Below are 12,705 nucleotides of genomic sequence, written 5' to 3'. Positions count from 1 at the left end.
GTATCTGTATTTGCTCAAACTTCTACCACTACCATGTTTGCTTTCACAATAACCAGGAGGATCCAGGTACTTCAAAAGACAAAACTATTACAAAACATTAAAATACACATATTACAAAGTTTCTTCCATATCTCCCTTTATGGTTAGTCAGAACAGCCCTCACAGACACTTCTACTGAGAAGCATTAGAATCCACAGGATGCTCTTGCTGCTCCAGTTTTCTCCCCAGAACTGTAACCCTTTCTTAGCACAGGAGGTCCATTGGAGAGTGACTGCTCTTATCATTCAGGAAGCAAAATATTTAAGACTTGAACACGCAGGAAAAAGTTACAGTAATGATTCCATTGTTGCATTATGTGAAAGTGATGGTCCCAAGGCCACAGCTTCCTCAGTGACTCTCATTTGCATCATTTATCCTTGCAATCTTATGTAAAGCTCCAAAATAAAGACCGAGAGGGGACCTGATCCAGGTCTATCAGTATCTAAGGTGTGGGGGGCAGAATGGCGAGGCTGGACTCTTTTCAATGGTGAGTGGAGACAGGACAAAGGGAAACGGCCGGAAATGCAGCACAGGAAGTTCTGCACCAATGTGCAAAGGAACGGCTGTACAGTGAGGTGAGGAGCACTGGAACAGGCTGCCCAGGGAGGTGGGGGAGTCTCCTGCTCTGCAGATGTTCAAGACCTGCCTGGATGCAGACCTGTGCGACCTGCTGTAGGGAACCTGCTTTGGCAGGGGGTTGGACTCCATGAGCTCTGCAGCTCCCTTCCAACCCCTACAATTCTGTGAATATTATTATTATTATTATCTTTAATCTCCAGTCCCTTCTAGAGCTTCACTTGGAGGTGGTATTGCAGACAGTAGAAACCTGTCTGGAAAGAAATTTACAGAGGGGAAAAGGCAGACTCAAGCAATTTAAAGCAAAGGAAAAAATTAAGCACTGAAGGAATACATCAACACGGCCTTTCTTAGTCCCCCCTCAGAACACATTTCTAGTAAGCAAACTAATTAGCATTCTGAAAAAGAAATTTTACTGAGTGCCTTTATCAAGGGAGGAGAAGTTGCATATAGCATTTGTTAGCATGCTTTCCTTTTTGAACTGTTGTTTGCATCTCTTTAAAAGTATAAATAGCACATATAATAACAGTGTTAGCACCTAATGAGAACGGTAACTATAAGGAATTAAAAAGATGCCACTGCACAATGCTGCACTGACATTTTCCTGTTTCTGTTTAGTTTCTTAACTACTGCAAGTTATTAGACTGATTCAGACAAAAGCTCTGTCTTAAACCCCTGGAAGATACACTCCAACAAATTATTACAGAGAAATCTTGAAATAAGTGCTTCAACTCCTAATTTTTTTTACAAGTAATTGTAGAAGCTGCTAAGCAACAAGAACATTTAATACAAGTTAACACAAAGAAAACTGAATTCAGGGAAAAAAAGCTGCAAATGCTTGTTCTCATCAATTATCTAAAATAGCAACCAAGTCCATTTCCACATGCTAGCTTATCATGCTAGCTTTACAGCAAAGAGACTTTTCAACCTCAGCAAAGTCATGAATATAAATAACACCAGACAAAACTCACCTTCGTTTGAAATCGTAGCTAGATGAAAATTATAGCATGACCTTATGCTGGCTAAATAATCCAAACTAACAAATGACAACACTGGTGTCACTGAAAGGGAAGGGCTCTCAGTATTATGACCAACAGGAACCAGCAGACCTCTTCCAGAATATCCAAAAGAAAAACAGAATCCATAAAGAACTTTGCCTTCAGTTAGTGATATTTATTAACCACGAAAAAAATTAAACAAAGGGTTTCCAAAACATAATAACTGCATTTCACAAGCATCAGCTAGAGCTAAAAGTTCTTGACAGTGGTTAAGCAGACAATAGCTACAAGCAGAACAACATGCTTGCAAAACTGATTTTATATGGTAAAAAGTAATAAATCCTCATAGAAAAAAAATCCTGGAGTGGCTACTTCCCTGCCACCATCACAAGTTCCTCTCTGTCACTTATCTTGTGCAACATTGAAAGCTGCAGAGCAATTTTCTGTCTTAGAAAAGCTGAAGGCCACTTTTTATTTTATGGAAGTCATTCTGGGTCCATAATAATCCTCCTGTCACAGGAACATTCAATTCTGCAGAGCTGTGAGAAAAAAAGAAATAAGCAGTGAGCTCATATCAGCCAAGTAATTTTGATGCATGTTTAACTTACAAAAACGTAATTTTCCCTTTTTAGCTGAAACATCTGAACATTTACCTACTGGAAGATCTTAGTTTTTAAGCAGCTCATTCAGGAGAAGGCACAGTCTACGGTAACACAGATACCGAAGCACAAACCAAAGGAAAGACCACCACTTGCTAACTAAAGTGAGGGTGCCATGATTCCAGAAACCACCACACAACTTTCATCTGAACTGTCATTTGCTAGGTAGGAATATCAGCTAATCAGGAGAAAACATGCTAACACAGCAAGTAGGCAACATAAAAATAGCCTGTCATGAACTACCGATGTTATAATGCTCTTATGTTTCCTCACAGAAATTAGCCATTCCTGCAGCTTAATACAGAAGTCACAGAAACCAGAGCCTTCACAGAGCCTAAGGGAGGTTATAGTTTGGTATCACTCCCAGCATGCAAAGTCATTTCCAGTTTTAGAAAGTGGTTCATCCTTAAACAGGCATGAAATCTCTTCCTTGCAGAAGTTACCAAATAGGACTGGTCTCACGGATGCCAATGACTCACTAACACCAGCACACCAAGGAACAATTATTTTTCCACAGCATTCCCAGACAAGGCATTCTTAAACAAAATTCAAACAGCAGGTGAAGAACAAAGGTAAGCCATTCCCTACCCAAAGCTTTTCTACGCACAGCAATTTAAACCATGACTTTGTTGTTATATGGATCAGATAAGGGTTCGTTTTATTATTTTTGTTTTACGAGAATGGAGAAAATGAAAGCTCAAATTTAACAATAATGTGTTTTTAAAGGATCTACTTCAAACCTGATGTCTGACAAGGAAGAAGGAAAAAGGGAAAGTCTGCTCCTCCTCTCCATGCTTTTCATATATGCTCAAGGAGAGCTCATGCTGCCCCTGCCACAACCAATCATCCTCCAGGATATGATTATATCCCCTTTCCACCCATCTTTACCCTCCAGCACATACGACCCCTTTCATCTACCCGCTTACACATTTCATCTTTAGGACAAAAAAAAAAAAATCCAGCCATTACTCATGAGCACTGAATGATTAATGCAATTTCTGAAACATCAGTAAAAACCTCTTGATTCAATCCCTGAAGCCACTGCATGTCACCAATTTCCACTCTCAGGAAACAAAGTCATTTCCAACAGCCACTCTGTCCCTACCATCAAGTAGAACTGACACTGGGAGTAAAATGGCACAAGAGCTTACCACAAAAAAAAAAAAAAAAAAAAAAAAAATCCACATGAGAATGACAGCAGCTATTCAAAGCTTCAGAGGTTGCTGCAGTAACCAACCCTACAGTAACCCTAAGCACAAAATCTGAACACCAGAAAAACCATGAAAGAACACAGTCTTTTGCATCCAGGAAAGAAGGACCTGCAAGTTTTTCCAAAGTATCAAAACATCACAGGAATTTGTGTTTCATGTTAAACCAAAAATCAAATCACAAAATTACATCACACTTCTGCAAACAAGACTGAGCTCTTGTTTGAGAGTTTTATAAAATGATCTGAAGCTATACAGTAAAAAAACTCAACGCCTTTTCCAAATGACCAGTACTGGAATAACTGCAATACAGCAGAAGCTGCCGCTCAGAGATGCACAGACAGACAGTTTCTCCTTTGGGGTCAAAACACCTCCTGGACACCACTTGCTCAAATGAAACACTGCCAAGGGCCTTGTAAAAAAAAAAAAAGCGAGCACAGCAACATCATAGATGTCACACCCAGAAAGAATGACCTGATGTTGTCTGGCTGTTGGAAACTACCCAGCATTCAGCCTGCTAACGGAATAGTTTTTGCTCCCTTGTGACTCCTACTCCTCATTACTCTTGACTTCACCTATGTCATTCCTAGGACAGAGACTCGAGACAGACACTGATATCATCTCTGCCTCTAAAACGTACTGCATGAAAGGCACCAAGAACAAGCTTATCACAGCAGAGCAACTGCTTTTCAGGAATGATGAAACTAGGCTATTGCCAAAGAGGGTAACAAATTTATTTCTTGGGATTCAAGGGAGAAGTGCTTTTTCCATAATCAATGCTACCTTGTCTTCCAACCACTATTTTTTTTCTTTCCAAAGGATATGTCTGCAAAGACAGATAATAGTGGAATACAGCATCAAAATTCATTGGGTTTGGCTGAACTGACATAGATGGAAAGTTATTTTGCTTTTTTTCAAGATTCAAGCTATTCTGTTTTGGAAACAGCAAGCTTGTCTTATTTCTGTAAAGTGGTCGATCTAGAAACTACCTAAGACTCTAGCTGGAGTGTTAGAAGTTAAGCATCCTTTAATAGCAGCACTGAATGCGTGAGGGATACTGTCCTCCTATCACACATACCTTGCACAAAAAGGTCTTCTCAGATGTACATACATATTTCATCCAAAGACTCCTGAAACCTTATCTATTCAGATGCAAAGCCTGGCAGAATCTCCCATATCTGCTCAGTACAAACACTCACCCTTCCATTATCTACACAAACTACACGGACACCTCGTATCAGTCTTTTGCAAGATCTGATGGCAAACCAGAAAAACTGCACAAGTCTACCAGAGGCCAAACTGCAACAAAGAACAAGCAAAGAGGAGCAGGGTAAGAACAAATCACAACATATCTGACAACCTTGTGAAAAAAAAACTTTGTGGATGCTGAGGCTGTTTCTTTAATCTCAAGAAAGGCACATTTTCCTATTTTCTGAACCTCCAGAACAACAGTAAAAACAGAAGTGAAATGCATGAGAAGGGCTTTTGAGTGTCTCTCAATATTGGGTTCATCTTTAAAAGGTAAGAGAGGTTGCCAGTGATATAGGTTGATTTGTTTAGCAACAGGGATTAGTGCATTAGTTTAAGAACCAATATATTAGTTTAGCAAAAGAAATCCACAACTGACAGTTCTAAAACTTTCCATGTCAGTTTCAGTGGGTGAACAGTCTTGTTTTTCCTCACTAATTTTGCACTGAGGACATAATAGAATACTTTTGCATTTTGCCTCATGAGAAGTACCGGAGTCACAATACTTTTATCTTTTGCCTCAAAACATGCACCATTTTCTTCAAGTTCCACAGACATTGTTTTTAAAAAGTGGTTCACTATGGCCTAATAAGCAATGGAAATCTTCCAAAGTGGAGAAGGAGGATGGAAGAGGGTTAAAGGTTTCAGTGATGAAGTGGATGGTGAAAAAAAGGGAAGAAGTAGGTGGGCACATGGCCACCCTAGACACCACTGAGCACCCAAAGGGACACTGGCACATCTACCAGCCCTTGAAAAAGAATGAAGATGTACACCAATGAACTGCATAGCTGTGCCTGAGCTGCTCAAACATAGAACCTGAACTCGGAGGGGGTGCACTTGCCTGTCAAGTTGCCCAGTAGGCATGGTGAGGAATAAAGGAACGCCGCTTTCTAACACCACATTGGAGTTCAGACAGTTTCTTTCCTGGATTTCTGATAACACCAGCTGAAGTCTATTTTCACAGATTCATAGGAATTATACAGTAAGAAGTACAAACCTCAAACAAGGGCAAGCAGAATTCAGCAGATGTTAAGTAACATAGGTGTTGCATTGGTTAAACACATCATAAGATTACTAAAATGCTCCATTCTCATCTGTGGACTTGGTGAGTTAGGACTGCAGAAAAAAAGTTGTGCTTCTGCTACATGATTTGTGCCTCTTTCAAACCCTTTTTTCAAATTTTCTAGGAAACTCTGAATGCAATTCATTACCTTGATTTGCTGCAAGTCTGTGGAGCCGAAGATATAGATGGCCCTGACTTTTAGAAAGTGCACATCCTATTGATGACGTTGCAGGCGTTTTTTTCCCAGCACCTTACAGATAATTTCAAAGCACTAGATCTACACAGTTGCAGAGTCTGATCAGCCAACATCAGAGACAGAATGGTACTTTGACAGAGCATTTCTGCTTTTGATCCACTTGTCTGCTGTCAGGTACAGAAAAATCTCAGCCACAGGAGGGAAAGGAGAGCATGATAGTTGACAAATATGTGAACTCTCCCACTTACTGAAAATAGTGATCCCCACAACTTACATGCTTCCATGTTTGCTCTCCAAGTAGACAGAACTAAATGACTGAGGAAACAGCACAAAACCAGTAAGAAACAACAAAACATTGGCACTAAAAAGTTTTTTTCTTCCCTAATCCCATGCCCTTTGTGATTAACTTGAATGTCCTCAAATATACTACTGATAAGTGGAACTAATAACATTCCAAAAGACAGTGTTAACTGTTCATACAGATGCCTCAAACTTTTTTGGACAAAAATAGTTAAATGCAGGGCCATCTCAGGTCATACGTTATTACTGAAACTGCATTGGCAGTTTATTCCTATTGTCACTTTCCACTGAGAAAGCAAGAAGAAAAGCAGGCACAGATCTTCTCATCGGATCACTGAGGTTGAAAGGAACCTCAAGACTTTCTAAAGGCAATCACTCTGGTTGGGTCATCAAGAACACGTTCCCTCAAGACAACATCCAAGTGGGCTCTGAATATCTCCAAAGATGGAGACCCCAGAAGTTACCTAGATAAATTATTCCAGCATTAAATAGCCTTAAAATTCAGAATGACCCAGCTAAAACAATTTACTGGCAACTAAACTAGCATGCACTTCTTCTTAAAGACAGGAAATGTCATCTTCATGCACTCTCTCCTCCTCTTAGAGAACTCTTTTTTATGATTCAAATTTGTTCCAGGCTTTTCAAAGCACTTATCATAGAATCATAGAATCACCAAGGTTGGAAAAGACCTAAAAGATCATCCAGTCCAACCATTCACCTATTCCCAATAGCTCCCATTAAACCATGTCCCTCAACACGACATCCAGCCTTTCCCTGAACACCCCCAGGCTCGGTGACTCCACCACCTCCCTGGGCATCCATTCCAGTGCCTGACCACCCTTTCTGAAAAGGGTGGTCACTTAACCCTATTACTGTGCTGAGATTCAATTTCTAGAAAAAAAAAAAACCAAAAACAACAGTACTCTAAACCAGGTCATTGCATATTTCTAATGCCATTATATTTCTACTGTTTTTAAAGGAAATCTTTAAATGAACAAATTAAGGCTCTTCTTTCTTCCATTGGGGAGTTCTACTGTGAAGTTCTGTGAATAACTACCATTAATGATCTTCAGTGGTTTCCGCTGAGAGTCAGCTCATGCCTATGAGCAGCTTAAATCATGCTCAACACTGCAGCAAAGTACATTTATTCACACTGATTACTGTCAGCCAATTGTTTGGTCTTAAGGGAAGGGGAAAAATAAAAAATAAAAAAAAAAAATCACATGCAGTAACATCTAAGACATTGCTTAGAACAGAACTTGCTAAATGCCCCTTCTTATATTTCAGCAATGAAGTTCTTTTCCTCTGTAGCCATTTCATCATCCATTTTGTTTCATATTTAAGTACAAAGAAACAGCATCTAGTGTGGGGAACTCTCTGGACTCTCAGGACACGCTGGAGACACAACAGCACACCAATGTGGTTAAAAGCTGTTAGCCTGCTTTATTGTTAAGCACTACTCTATTTATACGTGTTAACAGAGTATTCTACAAAACACTCTTCAACCCTTCACACAGGCAGTTATCCAATAGGAGCCATCAGATGTTCTTTCTTCTTCTAAAGGTGTCCTTGGTTCTCATGCTGCTTATCTTGCTCCACAGCTGCTGCTCTGAACAGTTTTTCTTGTATTCCCACAATCTAGTAATCTATGCATACGACTATTTTCAAGATAATATAAAAGGAGCCCACAGCAAGAAGAAATTGGTATGACTTCTACTACTTTAAGTGTCCAGGTTTACACCTTCACAGCATACTTTTGATTTGCTTGTCTTGCTGCTACCAGTAGAACTCTCAGATTAGCAAGACAATTATAAATTGCTTTATGTTTCTCTGCAGTAAGAATTTAAAAAAAAAAACGTTATGTTACATGGGCCAGGCAACACACTTTGTGCAAGTCTGCAATGCAGCAATTAGTAGAGGCTCATTCTGCTTCTGTAACAATCAAAGCACTGCACTGCAGCACAAATCAGCTCTTACGTCATTTCTTCTTGAAGTCTGCCGCGTTCTGCATGTAGCTTTCCCTCTTCCTGCTTTACTTATTATGGAATGCAAGGAGAACAGAATACCATACATAAAAAAAAAAAAAAATGAATGACACCCTGTATGGGAACTGCTGAGTCACGGCCTGAACCTCTGATTAATCACCTGAGGTGAGCCTTGAGTCAGCCAGAGGAGCACAGGTGAAGGCAATTCACCTGTGCTGCCGGAAGGGGTGGAGCCAGGCTCCACCCCTCCTGGACCTATTTAAGAGCTGGCTACCAGAGGGGAAGGATCTCTTCTGGAGATCCCCTCTTTTGGTATCTTCTGGTGAGCTCAACCCAAGGGTAAGCTCTTTCACTTATTCTCTTTTTGTGATCGTTGTCTGCTTTGCCTTACTCTTTTGATTATATTGCAATTATAACATCTTGGTTATACACACCCTTACTTTTTATCACAAGATGCTTAGTGCTGGCTCAGGCTTTTTTTTTTTTTTCCCCTAGAGCAAGGTTTATAAAACAGCTTGTGTAATCAGTTTCACCAGTGGCTAGTTCCATGGCAACATCAGCAAAAGCCTCTTAGCAAAGCATCACCATACTAATTGCACCCTCCTTAGCTGGACAGAAAGGTCTCATGTCCTCCAGGGCAATCTACTACTTTGCACTATGAAATAAAAAGGCATGATCTCTAATCATAAAAATATAAACAAACTACACCAACCACTCTGTCACAAATTTTGTGATGTCACCAACCTGTTTCTCCATATATGCACCAAATTATTAAGCAATGCCTATAAGACAAGGACTAAGAAACTGGGAAAAAAAACCCAAAAAATGACAGAACAGGACATGTCCTTCCAACTATCCATTTGTAGATCCCAAAAGAAGTGTTTCAGCACGTGTGAACAAAAATTTGCCTCTCCCATGAACAGAAGAGCTGTGTGCCTTAGAAGCATTTCTGATCTGATTACTGGAAGAGTATTCTCCAAGCATCTCCAAGGTAAAGGCCAAGGTCAGGCTGAAATTCATATTTCACCTAAGCACAAGAACCTTTCAGAAATCATCAAAAGCTGACAGTTCTCCTTATAGCAACATTCTTTGCTCTTATGTATACATACCTACAGTAAGTAGACTACTAGGCCATTACATCAGCACTACAAAGGTCCTTCCTTACACATTACTTGAAAGATGCACACAAGAGCAGTCAGTAGATACTAGAAATACTGGTGAGTATTTTTGTCAAAGTACTACAGAAGTAACAGTCTGAAAACCAGTCCTGATTTTACACATGGTAGTGAAAGGCATAGATAAATAAATACATTTCATAGTTAAGGGACAGAGTTCTGCCCACACCACTACTCACTTTGTAGTGGAAGACTTCCACTCATCTTTCGCTGGCTGATCAAGCAGAGACATCATGGAGTAATTATCCAACATGAGACCATCAGGGTCATCGGTCTGACCTGGGAGTTTCCCAAGAGGAAAGTCCTTCCACTGCACTTCATCTGAGTAAAGATACAGTACATAAAATAGAAGTCAAAGCTAATCAAAGACTTTAAAAAGCAAGACTCACTTCAAATCCAAAAATATTGCTTCATACAACTCAGCAAAAATGAATACTCTTAGGTACTAAAAAATAATAAAACTGAACTACAGTTCTAATTAGTTTCCTTTATAAACTTATCTCTTTCAAAGAAAGTCACTGTAGCATATGACACAGTACGAACACATCTGGAGTGAGGTAATATCATACATTCTTTGCAGCACTTCTTATCCAAAGAACTGTGAAGCAATATCCATTAAAAGAATCCTCAGATTATTCCAGAGCAAACCATACTATCTACCTCTCTCCTTTAAAGATACTATTGTTTGAAACTGACATACTGATTTCCACATACCAACTTAGAAGCAGTAACAACGTGCCTTTGGAAAAAAAAAAAAACAAAAACAGTAGTTTAAGAGCTTTTAGGGAGAGACGGTACTTGCACATAAAAGACAGACTGGATAAAGCAGTTACAAGGGATTTGGAATATTAAGTCTTATGAAATCACTTTTTACCTGCAACAATCTGCCAGGCAGACCCTTGCAGCTCTGCTTTTTTCTCAGCAATAGCCACCATGATATTAGAATGAGCAAGTCCTTCCAAACAATTTGTTTCAGTTATCTCTTCTTCCTCCTCCTCTACCTCCTCTACACCATCATTTCTCTCTTGTACATCATCTTGTTTCTCAATAGTCTGCCCTTCATTTTTGACCTGATTTTCTAGCCTAGCCCTCCACTGTAGGCTCTCTATAGTATAAACTGGCTGTTTGCTGCAGTCCGAAGAGAGGCCTGGAGTGGACAAAGGGCCACCTTCTTCCGTGTAAATGGATGTGAGATAGAGAAGATTCTTTCGTGAAGAACGTGGCAAACGAGGTCTCATGCTTGTGAGGATCCTAGAAAGGAAAGGAGCAATATAAAAGTCTTAAAATCAAAACAAGATTCCAGATAGAAGTCTACAAACAGAGCAGCCTTTCAAGTTTAAGTTTCCTCTAAGACAGCTCAATCTTATCTCCACTAAGAGGCAAATCTGATTACTCCTACAGAGTGGATGCTGGAATACACTCTCTGTGATTAAAATTAAGGACTTAGGATACTTTTAACTGAATTTTTGCTTTGCTGTTCTCACGTGAAAAAGCTGCCACACACTAAAACCCATACCATGCACATAAGCAATCACCTCTCTGCTGCTACCACTTTTCATCTAGCTAAGCTATTTATCATCTTTCAAGGCAATTTTCACTTTCATTTTGAAGGCAAAATTCTTTTAACTTGTCCTCCATCTCTTTGTAGAATCTCCAGGGGAGATGAGCAGCAACAGGAGGGGTTTCACATACATCTGCCATGATTCTGCTAGATGCAAAGGAAGGGAAAGGAACACAGCCATAACTCATCATAACACAGGAGATCTGTCCAAAGCTGTTACAAAGCACTGTTTGCTGTCCCTTTTCTAGATCACAGAATCAAACTTACAGCTGAAGGAGGTGTGGGGTTGCCCAGCAGGGAGCTTCCAAGCAGTTATCCGTCAGTCTTACCCACTGCAAAGGAACTTTTTGAAGGAACAATTCCTTCATGTGTGCTCGTTTGTTACAGCGACGTCTTTTCTTCCCTTCAAAGAGAAATACAATGCTGTCAAACTTCATAAAAACACACACATCATCCCTGTGGCTTTTTACTGGAGCTCTTATCCTCAAACAAGCTGGCATTCTAATTAAAGACCAAGACCAGATATGCTGACAAAGGATGTCAAGACCATTATAAGGGACTTGCCAATACACTAACAGCTAAATCAGCTTCACAATGTGGCAACAATGGAGGGGAAGAGTTGTTCTGCATATTCCATCCCACATAATCACAGAAACACCAAAGTTGGAAAAGACCTACAAGATCATCCAGTCCAACCATCCACCCATCACCAATAGTTCTCACTAAACCATGTCCCTCAACACAAAATCCAATCATTCCTTGAACACCTCCAGGGTTGGTGACTCCACCACCTCCCTGGGCAGCCTACTCCAGTGCCTGACCACTCTTTCAGATAAGCAGTATTTATTTCCTAACACCCAGCTTAAGTCTCCCCTGGCGCAGTTTGAAGCCATTCCCTCGGGTCCTATCACCAATTACACAAGAGAAGAAGCCAACCCCCAGCTCACTACAATCTCCCTTCAGGTAAGTTACAGAGAACAATAAATCTCCCCTGAGCCTCCTCTTCTCCAGACTGAACAATCCCAGCTCCTTCAGCAGCTTCTCGTAAGGCCTGCGCTCCAGACTCCGCACCAGCTTTGTTGCCCTATATCCCACACAGGCAAGCTACAGAGCTGTGTTAGTACAGTACTGCTATCTCTTACTGTGCAATGGACTGATCTTTCATAGGAGAGACTGGATTTTCACATCTTGAGGAAGCCACAGCTATATTGCAAGAAAAATAATAACTTCAAACTATTGCTAAACATGACAGAACTACGCTGCAAGTTAAAAAAGTATAAGAAATGCAGTGATGACAGCGGTCAATATGAAAAGTGTAATAATTATGTTATTACACTTCCAGTCTAAAGGACTCATATCACTCTCTTTATTCCTACAACGGCACAGAAGAGCTGCCTACTTTGTTTTGAAATTCCAGACATACTCACCACTGTTAACTCTAGCAATGCTAGTCAGCATCTCAGAAATCCAGTTGATCAGGAATTGAGACTGGAGTTCTGAAGAGTCAGAACATTCCTTCAACTTCATGAACATTTTGTCTATTAGGGTCTGTGTAAAACTTCGGGAAAGGATGCTTGTCAGCAATGGCTGCCAGAAGCAGTAAAGTGTCTGAGGAATTTTGAACTGCCATACCTCTTTATTTGCTGCAATAATATGTGAAAAAAGAGAAGCCAAAAATCACTGTTTTGTTTTTTTTT

The 12,705-nt window shown here is 40.1% G+C and overlaps 1 protein-coding gene across 1 annotated transcript in view; it reads right to left on the bottom strand.

Moving 5' to 3' along the window:
* Window positions 1–1,767: 1,767 nt before the first annotated feature.
* Window positions 1,768–12,705, bottom strand: part of LAS1L (LAS1 like ribosome biogenesis factor) — a 21,059-nt gene continuing 10,121 nt past the window's right edge. Inside the window, exons 9-13 of the mRNA XM_042886472.1 lie at window positions 12,436–12,651; window positions 11,276–11,411; window positions 10,322–10,698; window positions 9,627–9,768; window positions 1,768–2,152 (exon numbers count right to left, since the gene is read on the bottom strand). Coding sequence (XP_042742406.1) covers window positions 2,062–2,152; window positions 9,627–9,768; window positions 10,322–10,698; window positions 11,276–11,411; window positions 12,436–12,651 — 962 coding nt within the window. The 3' untranslated portion in view covers window positions 1,768–2,061. The remainder of the gene's footprint in view (window positions 2,153–9,626; window positions 9,769–10,321; window positions 10,699–11,275; window positions 11,412–12,435; window positions 12,652–12,705) is intronic.

This window comes from Lagopus leucura, unplaced genomic scaffold (assembly GCF_019238085.1).
Source record: "Lagopus leucura isolate 7727_CA_CO unplaced genomic scaffold, USGS_WTPT01 Super-Scaffold_100057, whole genome shotgun sequence".
NCBI classification, from domain to species: Eukaryota; Metazoa; Chordata; class Aves; order Galliformes; family Phasianidae; genus Lagopus; species Lagopus leucura.
This window is presented reverse-complemented; position numbering and strand designations above follow the sequence as displayed.